At 44.3% G+C, this 18,058-nt stretch overlaps 1 protein-coding gene and 1 long non-coding RNA gene across 2 annotated transcripts; both read left to right on the top strand.

Annotated features, from left to right (window-relative positions):
• Nucleotides 1-1,477: 1,477 nt before the first annotated feature.
• Nucleotides 1,478-3,860, top strand: LOC147655144 (uncharacterized). The gene is made up of 2 exons (XR_015283864.1): nucleotides 1,478-1,566; nucleotides 2,241-3,860. It is a non-coding gene; the product is annotated as an uncharacterized LOC147655144 (long non-coding RNA).
• A 5,205-nt stretch (nucleotides 3,861-9,065) lies between these two features.
• Nucleotides 9,066-17,134, top strand: PROKR1 (prokineticin receptor 1). The gene is made up of 3 exons (XM_023923197.2): nucleotides 9,066-10,089; nucleotides 11,579-12,250; nucleotides 14,881-17,134. The coding sequence occupies exons 2-3, from the start codon at nucleotides 11,754-11,756 to the stop codon at nucleotides 15,575-15,577; spliced, it is 1,194 nt and encodes a 397-aa protein (XP_023778965.1). The 5' UTR covers nucleotides 9,066-10,089; nucleotides 11,579-11,753; the 3' UTR covers nucleotides 15,578-17,134.
• The last annotated feature ends 924 nt before the right edge of the window (nucleotides 17,135-18,058 follow it).

The raw sequence follows: 18,058 nt of genomic DNA, 5'->3' as shown, positions 1-18,058 counted from the left end.
TCCCTCTACCCCACCCATCTTAACAATGACTCTGTTTTCTGACAGTGTGAGTTCTAGAGAGGTTTATCCTCTCTGAGTGATCCCAGGCCATCCAATCAATGGGATTAATTTTTATTATTTTCCAATAGTTCACCTTTACAAAGAAAAAAAACATCAGTTTTAATGACTGGCCATTTCTGCTGCCTGCCATTTTAATTGCAGAATTTGTTTCAAACTCTTCAAACATCAAGGCTCAAGCCTCAGACTACCCCACCAGCACCAGATATTCTTTTAAAATCAGCAGGTGAACATAATCTTAGGGTGGCTTTGTTTTGAACAGACCTAAAGAATAAGAAGTGGCACTGGTTTTAGGACCTGTTATTAGTAGAGCTGAGGGTTCTCAATATTTTCTTGTCAGCTCCTGCTGCCTTGCCAGCTGTATCTGCAGACTCTCCTATGGCTGGTACAAATACAGCTGAGGAGGAGCTTCCCTTCCAGGGAGCACACTTGGCACACTTCCATCTGCCTGGTGCTGAATTTCCTGACTAAAATCTCTTTAGTCAAGTGTACTGGGGCTGGAGGATGCTAAGTCTTACTGTAAAAATTGCACATCCTGAAAACAACAGACACCTGAATTCTCCTGGGTAGCACTGTCTCTTTGACTTTCAGGGCATGTTTTGGAATTGTCCTTTCTTAGCAGGGGACACAAGCAGGCTCCTTGTACCCCAAAGATCTCATTCCCACAGACTTTCACACCATCATGTTGGTACCTTTCTCACTAAGTGGGCTGACATAAATTTACACATGCTCTAGCTTTCTGTGGGCTTTAGCAAATGACCTTTTAATCAGCCAAACAGAACTAAAACACAAGCAAAAAATGTTCCTTTGCCCAGGAAACCAAGGCAGAAAGCTCAGGAAAATCAGTTTGTACATTTCTAGCAGAAAGAGCATTGCATAATGTCCTTGTGTACTAGGGAGCAGGTGACTTTTCACCATCTTTATCGTTCTTTCAACAGAGGGCTACAGCTCTGGAAGATGTAGCTGGCTCCAAAAGCAGCAAAAGGAAATAGTACAGTAAAAATCTCCAGTGGCAAAGTAATGGATCAGGTATTGGATAGAAAAGAATCTGACATGATTTCAGACAGCATTTGCATGAGAAATGAGCCTTTAAAAAACCTTCTGTATTAGTACTCAAATATCCAGCGTGTCATCCTTTTCTCTTTCTAATTTACTTTGGGATCAGTAGTAGTCAAGAGATACAAATGACCTGTGAACATCTAAATTTCTTTCTAAAAAAGTTCTGGAGATTGTAATTCTAGCTGATTCATCCATTTTTGTGGTTTTGGCTGGGACAGAGATCATTTTTGTCTTAGCAGCTGGTACATGGCTGTGTTTTGGATTGGGATGTTAATAATGTTGTTAACACACTAATTTGCTTGTTGCTGAGCATTGCTTGCCCTAAGTCAAGGACTGGCCAAAGGGATATTGCATTCCACAGAGCATCATGGCCAGAACATAAACTGGGAGAAGATGGCTGAGAGGGGATGGTCACTGCTCAAGGACTGGATGGGCTTTGGTCAGCTAGTGGTGAGTAACTGTATTTCTTGGGATTTAATTATCTATTCTTGTTGCTGCTATTGCTATTTTTATTATTATATTTAAGTTTTCTTCCATTATTAAACTGTTTTTATGTCAACCCACTAAGGTTTTTTTTTTATTTTCTTTCTGGTTCTTCTCCCCATCCCTCTGTGAAGGGACAGGCAGTAAATGAGTGTCTGTGTGGGGCTTTGTTGCCAGCTGGGGTTAAACCATGGCATCCCCAAGGCTGAGAGATGCCAGTTTGGGCTGGACAGCTCATTCCCCCTGAGCTAGTTTTGTGGCACTGTGTCATAGCCCCTGTACAGGGGGGCTTGAGGAAGATCACAATTAATGGGGTCTGATTTCAAAAGGGCAATTCCCTGCCAATTTTGGTCTCTGCCAAATAGAAACAATTTATAAGTAGGTTCCTTTGAAAAGACTGGGACTTAGCATGCATTTTATTCCTCAAGAACTTGCAGTTCTGGAATTGAGGGATACCCATTCCCACACAGGTGTAGCCATGTCACATTCTCCTATTGCCTCTAATTTGTCCACAGCATTTCTAAATATTCCAGGAAAAGCACCACCAGTGATTTGAACCACAAGGTGCATATTTGTTGTGATCCCAGTAATTAAGGCACCCAGACTTTGTACATTATCGCCTAAAATGCCTTTCATTACAGCTAATACGACAAAAAGAAGAGCATGGATAATCTTACCTGACTCAGGTGGGACCCCTGAAGCCCTACTCATCAATTCTACTACCAAACAAAAAGGATTTTTACACAAGAATGTGTGGCTGCACTTTTAAAGACAAGAAACATGGGGGTATAATTGCCTGATGACTGTGACCACCAGCAGAGAGAAGGGAAGGTTTTCTTCCTCACCACAACCAAATGGTAAAGAGGCTTCTTTCGCAGTGTGGGGGCTTTGCCATTCCTGCTCCAAAGTATTTAGCTCAGTCTATGTATCACACTGAAAGGGAGAGCTGAGCCCCAGGCTCTGACATCCATGCCCTTGAGCTGGCTCTCTCAGACAAACCAGCATCTGTCTCCTTTTGGCCATAAATAACCTGTATTCCACAGGGCCCTAAACAAGAGCCTGTTCCACCACTCTGCCAGCCACATGGTCAGCATTCAGCCCTGGAGTGTCCAGGGGGACACAGACTCCACCTCAAAACATGCATGGACAACATCTGGCATGGATTTACTTCACCTCCACTTAGTCTGGGGAGTATGGACATGTCTTTCATCTACTGTCTCTTCTACAATGCTACAGCTTCAAAAATAGGAGGAGAAGGAAGCTGATGAAGCCCTGCAGTTTTGATGCCATATCGGAAGTACCACAAGGCCTTTCTTATGTTAGAAATAAGGTGAATCCAGCTTTTCATGACTCATCTTGACACCAAGATTGTGTTTTCATGCTCTGAGTAGCTTCAAATGAAACCACCACTAAGCATTATTCTGTTGAATTAGAATTCAAGAAAATCTTGGAACCATTTTGCCTGCCATGGTGAAATACCGAATTGTCAATGACAAATGACAATGACAAAGCAATGGTGAACCCACCACAATATTCCAAAGGGGAGATGTGAAGGAGCAGGATTCTGTCCACAGCAAATGAACAGAAAGTAAAGATCACTGAATAGAAAGAACAGAATAAAGAAGATGCTGAAGTGGTTATAATACAAATCACATGGCTTTGTTAACAGAGAACAGCAATGGCAAAGGAAAGTACTGACAATTGAGCTTAAATTTGAGACTGTAGCTGGAATGGATAACACCTAATTTTTTTAATTACTGCAGCATCCAATTTTTCCTGCTTGGACCGCCAAAGAAGTCAGCAGGTTTTTGGAAGGACATATCTCCTACCCAGACACTTCAATTCAAAAGCTGCTTAATTTCCAAAAACATTCCACAACTCAGAGCACCCCCGGAAAGAGAAGATGAACCAAGTGTTTCTCTGAGAAGAATCCAAAGTCAACAAGACTGTCTCTGCAAATCCAAAGGAGTGACAAGTTTGAATGAGATATAGGACATATTAAGCTCCTTTTGTATGTTTCTAAATTCAAAGGCTTTTGAATATGGGGTATTTATAAACCCGTATAAATCTTGAGGAAGAGGTGAAATGCAGTCTTCAGCTCTGGATCAGAGATAGTAAAATAAGGAATTTTAAATAGGACCACTAGAGTGGCACTATCTGGTGCAGCTAAGAAACATTTAATAGTTTCATAGACTTTAAATGTCTATGCTCATTTAATGCTCTACCGTAAAAAATTTATTTGCCATCAGGCCAGGAAAGCATTTTTCACAAATTATTTGTTGTCTTGATTTGAAAGACAGGTGTCTGCTAAGGAAAGCAGGAGTCTCCCTTGGAATGAAAAATGTGACCCCCTTCCCTCCCAATTATTATAACTTTGAAATTAAGGGGCTCGCAGGCAAAGATATGGGAAAAGGAATAACACTTCTTTTTAGAGTATAAATAGATATATAACAAGGCAGACAAGCAGGGCCAGCAGCGCCAACAAGCGGAACCACAAAGGCAGTCCCAGGCTCTCCCGGCCGCGGGCGCTTTCCCCTGGCTGCAGTTCCGCTCGCAGCCGCCAGGGGCGCTGGTGGCTCCCGGCCGGGCAGGGCGGGTGCGATGGTTCCCCCGCGCCGCCAGGGGGCGCTGTGCCGCCAGCTCGGCCGCGTTCCCTCACACGGCAATGGCGGGCGGGCCAGGACAAACGGATGGAGAAAAGGCTTCCTTTATGAACTCACAGAGGGAGTCAATCCTGGTGCCCCCTCCGGATAGCAACAGGAGCTGTAGCAGGAGCATTGGAGTAGCAAGCTGAGGAGGCAGGGATGAGCAAAGTCCCGGAGCGGTAGATGAGATGTATCAGAAATTCTGCAGCTGTAGCTGGAACTGCGGGGTGCCCTGGCAGGCAGGGGCTGTGAGTTACAGTGTAGGAAAGAAACGGCGGAGCAGTGGGAGAGAAACAGCAGAGCTGGGCAGCGGCTGCTCAGCTCCCAGACAGGGTAGGGAGAGGCTCCCTTGGAAGGGGAGGGTGCTCAGGCATCCCAGGGTTTCCCCTGAGGCACCAGCAGATGGTGAAGGGTGCTTTGTTTGGTGAGGCCTGGTGTTAGAAAGGTCCCAGTGCATCAGCCGCTCTTAGGAGCAGAGCTCCACTCATGGCAAAACACAGCAGGAGACAGAACCCCGCAGTGGTGGGGAATTCTCCCCACAGCCACTGCAGCCTCCTTCCCCTCCAAATGCCCAGAGAAGAAGAAGGAATACCCCCCAGCAGCTGCGCTTTTATCCCAGCCCAATTCTGTGGTATCTCTTCCCCTTGGAGAGAAACCCTCATATAAGAGGAGTGCAGCCAAGTGCCCTCCTCCCCTGAGCTTGGAAACTTCTTTTATCTACCTGGTCCTTATTATCTCTTAGCAAAACACATCGGGAAAATTCCCTGAGAGAAAGAAACAAAATGAAGAATCGTAAACCCCAACATTTGTGTATCTGTAACACAGCCCAGGAACAGATTAGACAATAATCCTGAGATTTCTTAATATTTACCTTGCAGAGGCCTTCTGCTCAAGAGAAGGTTTGTGCTAAGAGACATTTGCTCTAAGGCAGGCAGATTTCAAACAAACAAACAAACAAACAATCACACAAAGCCTGAAAAATACATCCAGAAAACCCAAAGGAATAGTTAATAATTGAACAAAAAGTTGAATGTTTAAAGACTGAAATGTTTTTTCTTGTTGTCATTCGTGTCATATGCTGTGGCATCAAGACTCATGCACAGTCCCTGGGCTGGTCCTTGTTTCCTACCCTGCCCCAAATACTGTTATTTTTGCTTCTCTAGTGAGGGTGACAAGTGATAGCAAGAACATCAGCTTCTTAGAGCTATTTCTACATATTTCATACACTGTGGTTGAGGGCAGGGGTTGCTCCTCACAAAATGCAATGCTAGGCTGAAGTGAGCTAAATAAACACCATTTTCCTACACAGTCACAGAAGGATGAACAAAGATGAGAAAAGTGGGAAATAGACATTTAGATAATTATAAAATAGGGGGGAAAAGAACCAGACAAGTGAAAACAAAGGAGCCTCTACTTGGAAAAGAGCTGCTGGTTGCCCCTGCGTCACCTTGTACATGAAGGGTGCTCTGAGCAACTCAGCTAAATCTTGTGTCATTCAGCTGTGAGAGCCACCTGAATGGCCTTGTCCACAGAAACCTGTGCTGCTCTGAAAGAAAAAGACCTTTTGGATGGAAGTGACACATCTGCTGTTCCAGCCGTGCTGACAACCATCTTGTCAGAGCGTCACTGTGGCTGTTGACAGCCTGCTCTATGGTTCCTTCACGTGCTTTGTGCCTATTCCCAAACCACAAAGTGATGCAGACTCAGTGAGGAAGCAGAAGGTGGTTAAGAGGAAACTAACATGGTGGCATAATCCAGTAATAAAGTCAAATTCTTCTCTACTCCTTTCCACAACATTTCCACATCCCAAGTTACCATTGGAACAGCTGAGTAGGGTGGGATTCCTTCCGTGTGCCAAATATTTTTGCCAAACTCTATCGAAAAGTCACTTCCCTCTTGTGCCACAAGGCACATTTCCATGTATTAAAAAAATACATACCTAACTTTCTGCAGGCAAATGTAGTGTTCATTAACATCAGTTACAGACTCTCAGACTGAGTAAAGCCCCTGAGCCAAATGGTGGGAATACTGAGGAAAAATACACACAAATTGTTGTAATCCATGTGTGCCTGCACCATCTGTTTGCTTGTTTTCCCAGAAAAATCACAAGTTTGATGCTTTGTCCCACTTCACTGCCTGATTTATATTAGCAACCTTTGGAAAACTCCAGCTATACTTTATGCAAAGCTTCGGTAAGATTAATTACTTCACTCAGAGTCCAATTTATTTAGCAATTAGGAAAAATTAGACAGTAGCTGGTGAGTTTGGTGTTTTGAAATGAAGGGCCAGAGTCCTCAGGTCCATTCCCAGGCTAAATGCTGGGTTTAGAACTTCATGATTTAAAAGTCTCCAAACAAGTTCTTTACACTGCAATTGTTTTTGCATCATTCTGCCTCCAAACAACCTCTCCATTCAACCAGTGAGCATATTAATGATTGAAACAAATAAACAAGAATGTGAATCTTATCATAGTTTGATGCTGGCAAATGCCAGGCACCCATAAAAGTCGCTCACTCACATTCCCCTGCCTCAGCCGGGCAGAGGAAAGCGAAAAATGTAATGAAGACTTCATGAGTTGAGATAAGGACTGGGAGAAAACATTCCAGAGGTAAAACAGGGTCAGCCTAGAGGTAAAAAGTGAATTTATTACTAAAAAAATTCAGAGGAAGATAATGAAAAATAAAATAAAGCCCTTAAAAACACCCTTTCTTCTCCCAACCCTCCCTCCTTCCCACTGACAATGCAAAGAGACAGGGCATGGGGGTTTTGGTCAGTTCATCACTGAGATTTTCTTCCCCTGATCCAGGAGAGGAGTCCTTCCCCTGTGAAACTGTGGAGTCCCTCCCATGGGAGACAGCTCTCCACAAACCTGTCTGACATGGGGCCTCTCACAAGCAGCAGTCCTCCCAAAACTGCTGGAATGCACCCACCTGCTCTGGCATGGGCACCTCTCCCACAGGCTGTGGGTGGATCTCTGCATTCCCTGTGGATCTCCATGAGCTGTGGGTGGATCTCTGCATCCCCATGGATCCCCATGGGCTGTGGGTGGATCTCTGCATTCCCTGTGGATCTCCATGGGCTGTGGGTGGATCTCTGCATCCCCATGGATCCCCATGGGCTGTGGGTGGATCTCTGCATCCCCATGGATCTCCATGGGCTGTGGGTGGATCTCTGCATCCCCATGGATCTCCACAGGTTGTGGGTGGATCTCTGCATCCCCACGGATCCCCAGGGGCTGTGGGTGGATCTCTGCATCCTCATGGATCCCCATGGGCTGTGGGTGGATCTCTGCATCCCCATGGATCCCCATGGGCTGCAGGGCACAGCTGCCTCACCATGCTCATCACCACAGGCTGCAGAGGAATCCCAGCTCTGGTGCCTGGAGCACCTTCTGTCCCTCCTTCTCCACTGACCTTGGTGTTTCCATATTGTTTCCCTCACATATTCTCATCTTCTGCTCTTCTCTGTCTAGAAAAAAAACAAACAAAACAACCCACAACTGTGTCTCCTGTTGTTCTGATTTTCTTCTTAAATATGTTATCACAGAGATATTACCAACCTCTCTCGTTGGCCCAGCCTTGGCCAGCAGCACATCCACCTTCAGACCCATCAGGGCTTGTCTCTGCCAGACCTGGTGGAAGCTTCTAGCAGCTTCTCAAAGAAGCCACCTCTGTGTCCCCCCATCTAGCTAAAACCACACCATGCAATCCCAATACAGTGTTTTCCATGATAGTTTTCAGTGGCAACTTTTCTATCTCAGCCTGAATTTATCACACTGGCAACACTAGTCCCAGGAAATGCCTTGTGATGCTGTGTTGAATGTTGTGACACCACTGGGGAATCATCAGTTAACGTTATTAAGGAGAAAGCTTGTCCCCTGCAGAAATCACACACCCGAATCATGTGCATACACTTGCTACATATACCCCACAGCTTTAGAGCCCTTAGACTACCACACTAGCCCTTGCTGCAATGGGGCAGGGTACTGGGACAGTCACTGAGGTTCTAGACTCACTCCTGAACTTCCACTCTGCCCAAGGACCATTCCCAGCACCGCTGGTTTTGTTCTCAATTCGATGACAATCAACAGCTACAAAGCACTGCCTTGAACAGCACATATAAATCATATTGTTTCTCTGAGAAACAGCTTGACACAGACAGCACAATTCCTTGGAGCACAGGAGATGAACTACTGCTGTACAGAAGCTTGCACTGAGCACGCAGCACACATCTGGAGTTATCAAGGTTCTGATGCCAGCTTGCCTTGAGTCGATGGGGAGAGACAGCTCTGCAGCAGATGAGGTTTTGGCCTAAAGGAATATAAATATCTGGACATCATATTGCTTGATTAGCCTAATAGATAACTTCATGTGAGACAGCTGAACAAAGTCTTACAGAGATCATGAACATACTAAACACAGAACTCCCTTTAGTGTCTCAGCTTTTCTTCGGGGGCATTTAAGGTTAATGTGGCCCATTTTAGGGATAGTTTTAACATGGCTCTGATGTACAGAGTTTCCTTTGACTCTCTCTCTACACTTACTATATTTACATTTTTTGTGACAAAATGTAGCAGGTGAACCGGATCTGATTTCCTCATTGTCGTTCTGGTTGCACCCTCTCAGGACATTAAAATCCCTTAGTGTATTTTCAAATATTAGACTGGCTGTTCAAAACAAAGCCAAGCAAAGTATTTATTGTGAAATTCTTAATCCTCCCTGCTGTCTGCAGACATTGGGGACTTTCCCATCTTGTTCAAGTTTTCTGGAAGGAATGCCACAGTAGTGGCTCTTCTACCCCAGGTTTATTTTACATTCGCAGGTTTCTTTCCTTACCTTCTTTTTCCAGAGCTAAGTGCCCACTAGCTCACCAGAGCCCAGCCTTGTGAATGTGCACTGGGGACACACAGTCTAAGTTTTCTGCAAACCCCCTACACTCTTCATGACCTTTGACAGCCTCTGATGGTGTCATCTGCTGGGGACTATGTAATGTGTCCCACTACAGACCCTGGAAAACGTCAGCTAAGTGAATAAGTCTGGAGGTGAAGAAGACAGGTGATGTGCCACACTTTTCCTTTCATTCTGGAGAACTGGAAAGCAGAATAACTTCTTCCTCAGGTGTGAGTGCTTCAGAGCAGTGAGGAGGCAGCATTAGCAAAGGATACCAAGTCTATAAGGATTTACTGCCATTTTTCCGGTCTGATTCCCTAAGAGGGCAAGGAAAGCTGTCAGGGGTCCTCTGATTTACGGCTATTCACTGTGTGTCCCTCCTGCTGGAGCTACCGCAGCTGCAGTCCTAAAGACAATAGCCAGAGAGAGACACACAGAGAAAGGTTCCCGGGGAAAGCACATCCTTCCTCCCCCTCCTTTCCAGTGGGAGGTTTGTATTTTGCTTCTGTGGCACATCAGGTGCAGGCTGCTGCTGACCAGCACGGGCAAAACCCAAAGAGCAAGGGCAAACCGGAGCTTTTATGTTCCACACTCAGGCTTGCTAACAAAGCCACTCTGACAATTCCGTGCATTCGGGGGGTTTAAGGCAGAGGAACCCCAAAAGGGCTGTGCTCTATTGTCTCCAGATCGTGCTGCCTCTTTAAAATCAGAAATGCACGGACAGCTTCAAGGTGCCTCCCACTGAGCAAAGGCTTTAGATGCAGGCACAGAGGCAGAGGAGCCATCCTCCCCTGAGCACAGGGCTAACCTGAATGGGAGAGAAAGGAGAGCTCAGCGGAGTCCTTGGGCTACTTCCAGTGATCCTTTCCTCCTGAAACAGCAGCACGTGCAGAGGAGAAACCTGGCGGCTCTCCACAGGGTGCCTCAGACCTCCGAGAAGATGAGCTCAACTGCAGGTACCCTTTGCTTGATAGTGTGATGTCAGTTTGTGGATGGTTGTGTTGTCTGTATTTACTTTATATTTCTTTTGGTATTTAGCAGCGAAATCTGACACAGATGCTGCCCCTTGCTTTGGACAACAGATTTTGTATTCAAGTGTTCATTTAGCACTTCTCTTAGACGAATGTTTACCTTTCCAGGCAGCTGTGGAGATGTCTCCTAAAGCAGCTCGTTGTCAGAACTGTTTGGTTTCAGGCTTTGGCTTTCTGTTATTCTGTTCTGCAATGCTCAGTTTGAAAAACAACGTGGTGACCGAAGTTGTAAAAGAGAGTTTCTGATAGATATTTCTCAAGTGTCGGTACATCAGGGTCCGAGGGTGGTTCCAGGGAAAGAAGGAAGCAACAGCTCCACTACACAGATTACCCTTTGTAGCCGTGACTGCTATTGTTCACTAGAGTTTGACACCCTGAGGACTTGCTGCCTGAGGGCAGAAAAAGCAGTAATGCTCCCTGATCCTCTGCTGGGATGAGGTGAGACTGTCCTAACAGCCAGGACTCTGGTGTGAAGATTCCTAGATGGATCATGGGAAGATAGAAGAAGATGCCCTCTCAGCATTTTGATACTGAGAGGCAAAAAGAAGGAGTAGATGAGATTTATTTTTCCCCTCTGCGTGGGAAAAAAAGAATTGTTTTTAATATTTGGTACATTTAGCAGTACAAAGACAGGAGCCTGCTCCTCCCCAGCATCAAAAATGCAAGGCACTGTCTTGCTTACAGAAGATTTTCCCTTTCACCTTTCACTCCCTGTGGAAACACTTTCCCTGTGAATGGCAGATCTGCCATCACAGCTAAGCTCTACAAGCTGGTTCACGGGACAAAATTCGTGTCTCTGCAAATTGGCAGAGCTTCACCTCTTTGACAGAAGTGATAATGGATTATGCTGGCAGGAAATCTTATCCTCAGTTAATGGCTGCCAAAAGGGAAAGTGCTGGATTTAGTATTTTCTTGGATCTTTGCAACTCTTACTTCATTAAGAAAAGTATTTAGAAGCAAGGACATCAGTTCTCTTTTCGTTCTCCTCTACCACATCACTCTGAAACAACCAAAATAAAGCATAAACTTTGTCCAAAAGGCACATCAAATGCTTTACAGCACACTGAGTTGTCATTTTAGAGTCTTTTACCTAGCATAGTGATGACAGCACCATGGGCTTGCGGGCCAGTGGAGGCTTAAACCAGACTTTATATTCCTCCTATATTGTCATTTCACTGCCTGATGAAAATTTCATTGCTGGTAAATAAAACTGCTGCTGTAACAAACAGTGCACGAAGCAACTAGAAGCATTTATTTTGTGAGAACAGAAGCATCCCTTCACAGGGTATTTCCTCCTTCTGTGCACATGCAGCAGCAGATCTGTGGGGCAGTAAGGTGGCTATTGCTTTCCTTCAAGATCAGTACTTTTGCTGTCATCCTTTCAGGAAACATTTTCCTCTTTTTGTTTCCACAGAAGGAGATAAGTGAGGCTGTTCTCCTAGAATCTTCTGGGGACAAAGACAAGGTTGCTCACTGCTCAAAAAGAAGCTTTGGGTGAGGGCTCTCTCCTGCCACTCTTGTGCCCTGCCACACTGGGCTGACACAACACCGAGGGCCAGCCAAACTGCACATGCCAAAAGAAGACAGGCATGGCCACGGAGCAAACTGAACGCAGCCTAAATGCTACCACCCGCCTCAACTTTGCTGCAATCTACAACATCCACGATGGGGATTTCACCTCCTTGCGAAACTTCTCTTTCCCTTTCAACTTCACTTACGGCGATTATGACCTGCCACTGGACAGTGAAGATGACATGACCAAAACCCGCACCTTCTTCACAGCCAAGATTGTGATCGGGGTTGCTCTGGTTGGCATCATGCTGGTCTGTGGCATTGGCAACTTCATCTTCATCGCTGCTCTCGCCCGCTACAAGAAGCTGCGAAACCTCACCAACCTGCTGTTTGCCAACCTGGCCATCTCAGACTTCATCGTGGCCATCGTGTGCTGCCCCTTTGAGATGGACTACTACGTGGTGCAGCAGCTGTCCTGGGAGCACGGCCATGTCCTCTGTGCCTCAGTCAACTACCTTCGAACTGTCTCCTTCTACGTTTCGACCAATGCTCTCCTGGCCATAGCTGTTGACAGGTAAGTGGGATGCTACGACTCCACAGAAATGTGGCCACAGCTCCCGAGGTTCCAAACCATGTCCTCCAGTGCCACATCCATACTTTCTGTGAACTAGTCCCTGGGCAGCTTGTTTTGATGCCTGACCATTTTTTCAGTGGGGATTTTTTTTCCAATTGAGCTGCAGTCCTGGGAGACTGCTTTTTACTCCAGGAACTTTAATGATTTAATTTAATTGTATCTTTTCTCAAGACTCTTCTCTCAGCCTGATGCACCATTGACTCTGACTCCAGGCACTTGAGGATCAGCCTGGTGCTGGCATAAGTCTGACATGACTGGCTCACAGAAAGCCAGAGACCTGCTCACTAAACTCTTTACAGAAAGGCCATCATCACAAAACCTCTTTCACATACAAACACAATACACATCTCTGTAGACCCTCTGCACGTACATATGTGACTCCCACCACTCCTTTCTCTTCTTTTCCCCAGTTTCTCTCACGTGCCATTTCAAACTTTAGTACAGTGTTGCAGTTTTCAGTCCCTGATGCAAAAGTCAGCTCAGGAATAGTTAGCCCTGCTGAAGGCTGTACAGATACAGCTTGTGTATGGTTGATCCAGCTGTTCCTGACATCAACAGAACTCTATGAAAAGACTCGAGAAGTTCAGAGTTTTTTTGCCTTCGGCTCCTACAGAGCAAATCCTTAACGAGCATCTATCAGAATATCCTTTCCACAGCAGCTGAGGACTCGGGGTGCAGCTTCTAAACATTTCCATGTATGCATTACCATTTTCTATCAGTTTTTCAGCTCTTACGAAGTTTTCTTGGAAAGCTGTGCTAGTGCATCCCAGGTTGATGAAGTAACATGGGTCATGGCGCCCTTATGTCTGCTAAGAAATCAGATTTATAGCATATCTTCCCACACATCTTTAAAAACAAGCCTGGTAAAGATTAATTACTGAAGCTTGTTGTAAGAACACTCTGTTTTGGTTTCATTGCTTTTCTTTTTCTTTTTTTTTTGCAAGCTATTGACCTGGTAAACAGAGAGAAACCTCATTTTTTAACAATCACCTAGTCCATGTTAGTTACGTCACATGGATTGTTGACTTCTGTGTCGAAAAAGAACAGGCTCCCAAGAAAAGTCTTCCCATGCTTAGATAATTCAAAAGGAATCAGCCCTGTAAAGCAAGTAAGTCTGTCCCACTGAGGATTTCCTTTAGGGAGAGCTCTCTTTCTTCTTCCTCCATCTCTATTCACATGAAAAAATAGGAATTTCACTTTTTTAAGCCCACACCTGCACTAGAAAAAATACAACATCTGAAAAAGAAGAGCGCATAATAAGGGTCCAATGTCCACACTGCAAATCTTTAGCTGGGTCCCCTGGACCAAACACCCATGGGCACTTAGTGTGTCTTAGGTACACTTTTGGAGCACATCTTCCAGGACACTTTCATCTGAATTCAGTTCATGAACTGCAAGACCACTCTATGGTAACAGCCCAAGTGTGGTAAGCAATGACAACCAGGAAATCCACCACAAAATCTTCCTCCTGACTGTGTTGGGCAGATTGATCCCATCCAGCCAAGTGTTCTGCTGAGCAGATATGCGTATTTATGAATACATACACATACACTCTGCCACAACATACTTCCCCAGGACCTGATCTAAAAGTGTTAACATATCTGCTCCACAATGAGGCTGATTCATTCTGCTGTCCCCTGACATTTACCCTGAACTATTAAGAGCCATGAACAATTCATCTGCTTCCAAGATCTGGCCGATGAAAAGTGCTGCTGACTTTCCATTTTACTTTGGAATGAATATATCTTATGGATGCTATTCTATGTATTGAATATATACAAATGGAATAGACTCCAAAGGAATGAGACATCCCACTTTTTGAAACAATACTTTGGGTTAAACACAGTTGTACTGGGACCTCTTATAAAAATCTCCTCCTAGCAGAATACTACAACCTTGCAACTTTACAGTCCCAAGCAGTGCAAATAGCTAACTTCAGTTTTCTGCTTTGCCATATTACTTAATACTGTACCTTTAAGGTGAATAAACAATGGTCACCTCCAGAACCCCAGAACACGCACAGAAAGGATTAGCATGGGCAGAAAATAGATACACACTCCTCTAAATTATGCATCTATAAAATAGGTATTTTATACATTCTGTAGGTGGCTTAAAATCATGTTCACCTGCAACCATACATTAGTATCACCTTCAGGTCTTTGCACCCCATGGAATAACCACAGAAATAAGAAAAACACTGTGATATATATTTAACCTCCTTATAAAAAGAGCTATTTATGTTGCTCTCTGCCTAGGGAAAACATTTTCCTGATTCTACATGTTTGTCTTTTCTTCCCTGAACCTGAATAGATGTGTAATACTGCATTTTTCAAACTTTTGCTCCCTTTTAAAAGGAAAAGTTGTGATACAAAATTGTAACTCAGCTCTTGGCTGCTACTTCACAGAATGTTCTTACAGATGATCGTGTCCTTACAGACGAATATGTTCAGGCTCTCCCCTCAGGAACGACAGCAATTTCCTCCTGCCTGATTCTGTTTGCGTGTATTTTGAAGTGTGTTCTGATCAACAGTGTTTTCAGACTTCATTTTGAATTTATTTTTCTGTTCTAGGTATCTGGCCATTGTTCACCCACTGAAACCACGCATGAATTATCAAACAGCAACCTTCCTCATTGCCTTGGTCTGGGTCGTCTCCATAATTGTAGCTATTCCATCTGCATACTTTGCTACTGAAACCGTGTTGTTTATAGTGAAAAACCAGGAGAAAATTTTCTGTGGCCAAATTTGGCCAGTTGACCAGCAGATGTACTATAAATCATACTTTCTCTTCATCTTTGGCATTGAATTTGTGGTACCTGTGATTACAATGACCTTGTGTTACGCCAGGATCTCTCAGGAGCTTTGGTTTAAAACCGTCCCAGGATTTCAGACAGAACAAATCAGAAAGAGGCTTCGGTGCAGAAGGAAAACTGTTATGGTACTAATGTGCATCCTGACTGCCTATGTTCTCTGCTGGGCACCTTTCTATGGCTTCACAATTGTCCGGGACTTCTTCCCCAACATCTTGGTGAAGGAGAAGCATTATCTTACTGCCTTTTACATAGTTGAGTGCATCGCCATGAGCAACAGCATGATAAACACCATGTTTTTCCTAACCGTGAAAAACAACACCATGAAGTACTTCAAGAAGATCATGCTGCTCAGATGGAGGTCAACGTATAAGGGAAGCAAATCCAGCACAGATTTGGACCTGAGAACAAGTGCAATGCCAATCACGGAGGAAGTAGACTGCATAAAACTACAGTAAACTTTCTGAGGTTCTAATCTCACTTTTTTTGGAGAGGGGTAAAGAAGAAACCATACCTTTTCAGAAGCTTCTTCCTTGTCTGTGGGAGTACCCACCACTGGTGAGAGCTCTCAAAGCAGCAGCCGACTTTGCGTTCCCACCAGAACTCTTCTCACTGGACTGCTAGATAATGCTTGAGCTTGAACGGATGCTGTGCTTCAGTTTATACATCTGTCAGTTTGGGATGTAGACACTCATTTTAGAGTTGTTTAATGAGAACAAAGATTGCACTAGAGCATATTACAATGATGGGAAAGTTGAGTGCTGATCCTAGCAGTGATGCTTCTTTGTTTCTTAAGAGAAACCTCTTAACCCTTTTGAGCTTATGACTCATACCTTTAAGCTATTTGGTGTCCTTTTCTTTCTGCTAAGAGGAGAAAGGATGCCAAAAAAAGCCTATTTTGACTCCTGTCACTCTTTAACCTCTCAGTTTAACCCTCCTGATGAAGCTTATTGAAGTCTACAGACCACCAGCTTTCTATTGTCATTGTACAATATGCACAGCATGTTCTTATGAAAGGCACATACTCTGAAAGCTAAAACCTGCTTTACAGCCAAGTGAAAACATCAAGTCTCTTCCTATTAAACCTTGTTTAAGAATGATTTATCAATATTCCACCCTTTAGTTTTATGGAGAGTGTTACTCTGTCTGCTATGTATTTGGAAATGCCACAGGTACATATGAAAAGGATCTCTTCCCTCACCTCCAGGCACCCTATGGCCAGCTTCTGCTGCCTTGAGATGCTGAGCTCATCACAGAACCAATCACAACACTGTAGAAGTTGGGAATAACATCTCCACATTATCTAGCCCATCCCTCTGCACACATGGGCCAGGATTGTGTCCAGCTAGGCTTTGACTGACCAGGAAATGCTGACAGTCTCCCTGGATCACCTGTGTCAGTGTTCAACAGCTCTCACTCAGTAAAAAAGTGTTTTCTTAAGTTCAGATGGAATTTCGTGTGTTTTACCTTGCTTGTCAGTGGGATCCATATGAAACTACAGCATGGTGGTGGGAAAAATCCAACCAGACATTTTGCCAAGTCTGTGTGCACCTTCATGATAAAGGATAAGTGAAGCCAAAATACCAGGGAGATCCTGAGATGATCCATCTTTCTAGGAGCAAGACAGGCTTAGGCTTCAGGGAGCCAGCCTCTGGTTGAGCTGAGTAGCTTATTGTCTGCTCAGATATGAGAAAACAACTCTAGATGAATTCTGCATTTCCTTCTGTGCTTCTTTTACTGTTCTGATTTAGTGCAACTCCAGTTTGGATGTTTCTTAACTGATAATTGTGACAAAGCAGGTGACAGTAACAGTAATACCCTACTTGTTTCAACTACACATATCGTGGACTTCTGTGTATGGAAATAAAATCTTTTCTGTCATGATGACAAATGCTTCCTGTTTTAAAGTGTGTGGTTGTGCCTACTTTTGGAGTAAATGGTTTATTTACTTGTCTATTTGTGAATTTAAAGTGAGCAGCAAATCCCGCAAATAAAACATGGCATCAATATCAGCATTCTGAATTATTTTTTGTCTTTTTCCTTTAGCCATCACTTTCTTACCCAACTGAGTAATGTGAATGATCCCATTCCTGCTGAAGAAAAATTGACCAATTAAATTTAAGGGCAAAAGGATATTCAAACCCATTAAAATGCTCAAAGCCTCTCATCATTAGCTGTTCTTAAATATATGTTGGAGAGCATTTAATCATGTGCTGTTAGGCAAAACAATGACTGAAATCATCCTTCAAAATTTCAGTTTTGAACAGGAGTAAGTACTAAATTTGTTTTCCAACCTGCCACAGAAATTTAAATTTAAAAAAAAAAATCTCCAAAACCCATAGGCTCACTTCCTTCTACTGCAGCTTCTCCAGGAATAACCTGAGGGTAAAATCCAGTCTCTGATTTCTCTACTGAAAAACACAAACCCAGGTGCACCTGGAAGCTAAAATGGTGAGCCAAAAAGGCTAAGAGTGCACTAGAAGAAAAAGCAGCTATTCTCAGCAACAGGCACTGAGAAAACAAAGGCTGGGTCATTAAAGCAATTGTCCCTCTACAAAAGGGGGATGACCTGCAAGATCCCAGGCCAGGGTACATCAGAGTAGTCAGCACAGAAAATTTCCCAGAAGACTGCCTCACTCATTTGGGGAGCTAAAACTTTGCTGTGATCTTTCTGTGAGCCTCTCCTGTGGCAACAGCACCCTCCAGCTGCTGCCTCTGCAGCACAGCATCACCACAAACCGCATCAGCTCACGTCAAACACCTTGGGAATGGCGTCATGCAGGTATTCCCAGGATTCCCATGACTCCAACAAGTAGCAACAGATGCTTTTGACAGCTGGGTACTCGGGCACTTGTAGTGTCTGCATTCTCCCTCTCCCTGTGTGGGCTGGGCTGTGACGCACACTGGGTGCTTGGGCTGTCCTCTTTCCAAATACTCTG

This window comes from Cyanistes caeruleus, chromosome 2 (assembly GCF_971803275.1).
Source record: "Cyanistes caeruleus chromosome 2, bCyaCae1.hap1.1, whole genome shotgun sequence".
Classification (NCBI taxonomy): Eukaryota; Metazoa; Chordata; class Aves; order Passeriformes; family Paridae; genus Cyanistes; species Cyanistes caeruleus.
Note: the sequence above shows the minus strand (reverse complement) of the source record. Positions and strands in the feature narration are given on the sequence as shown.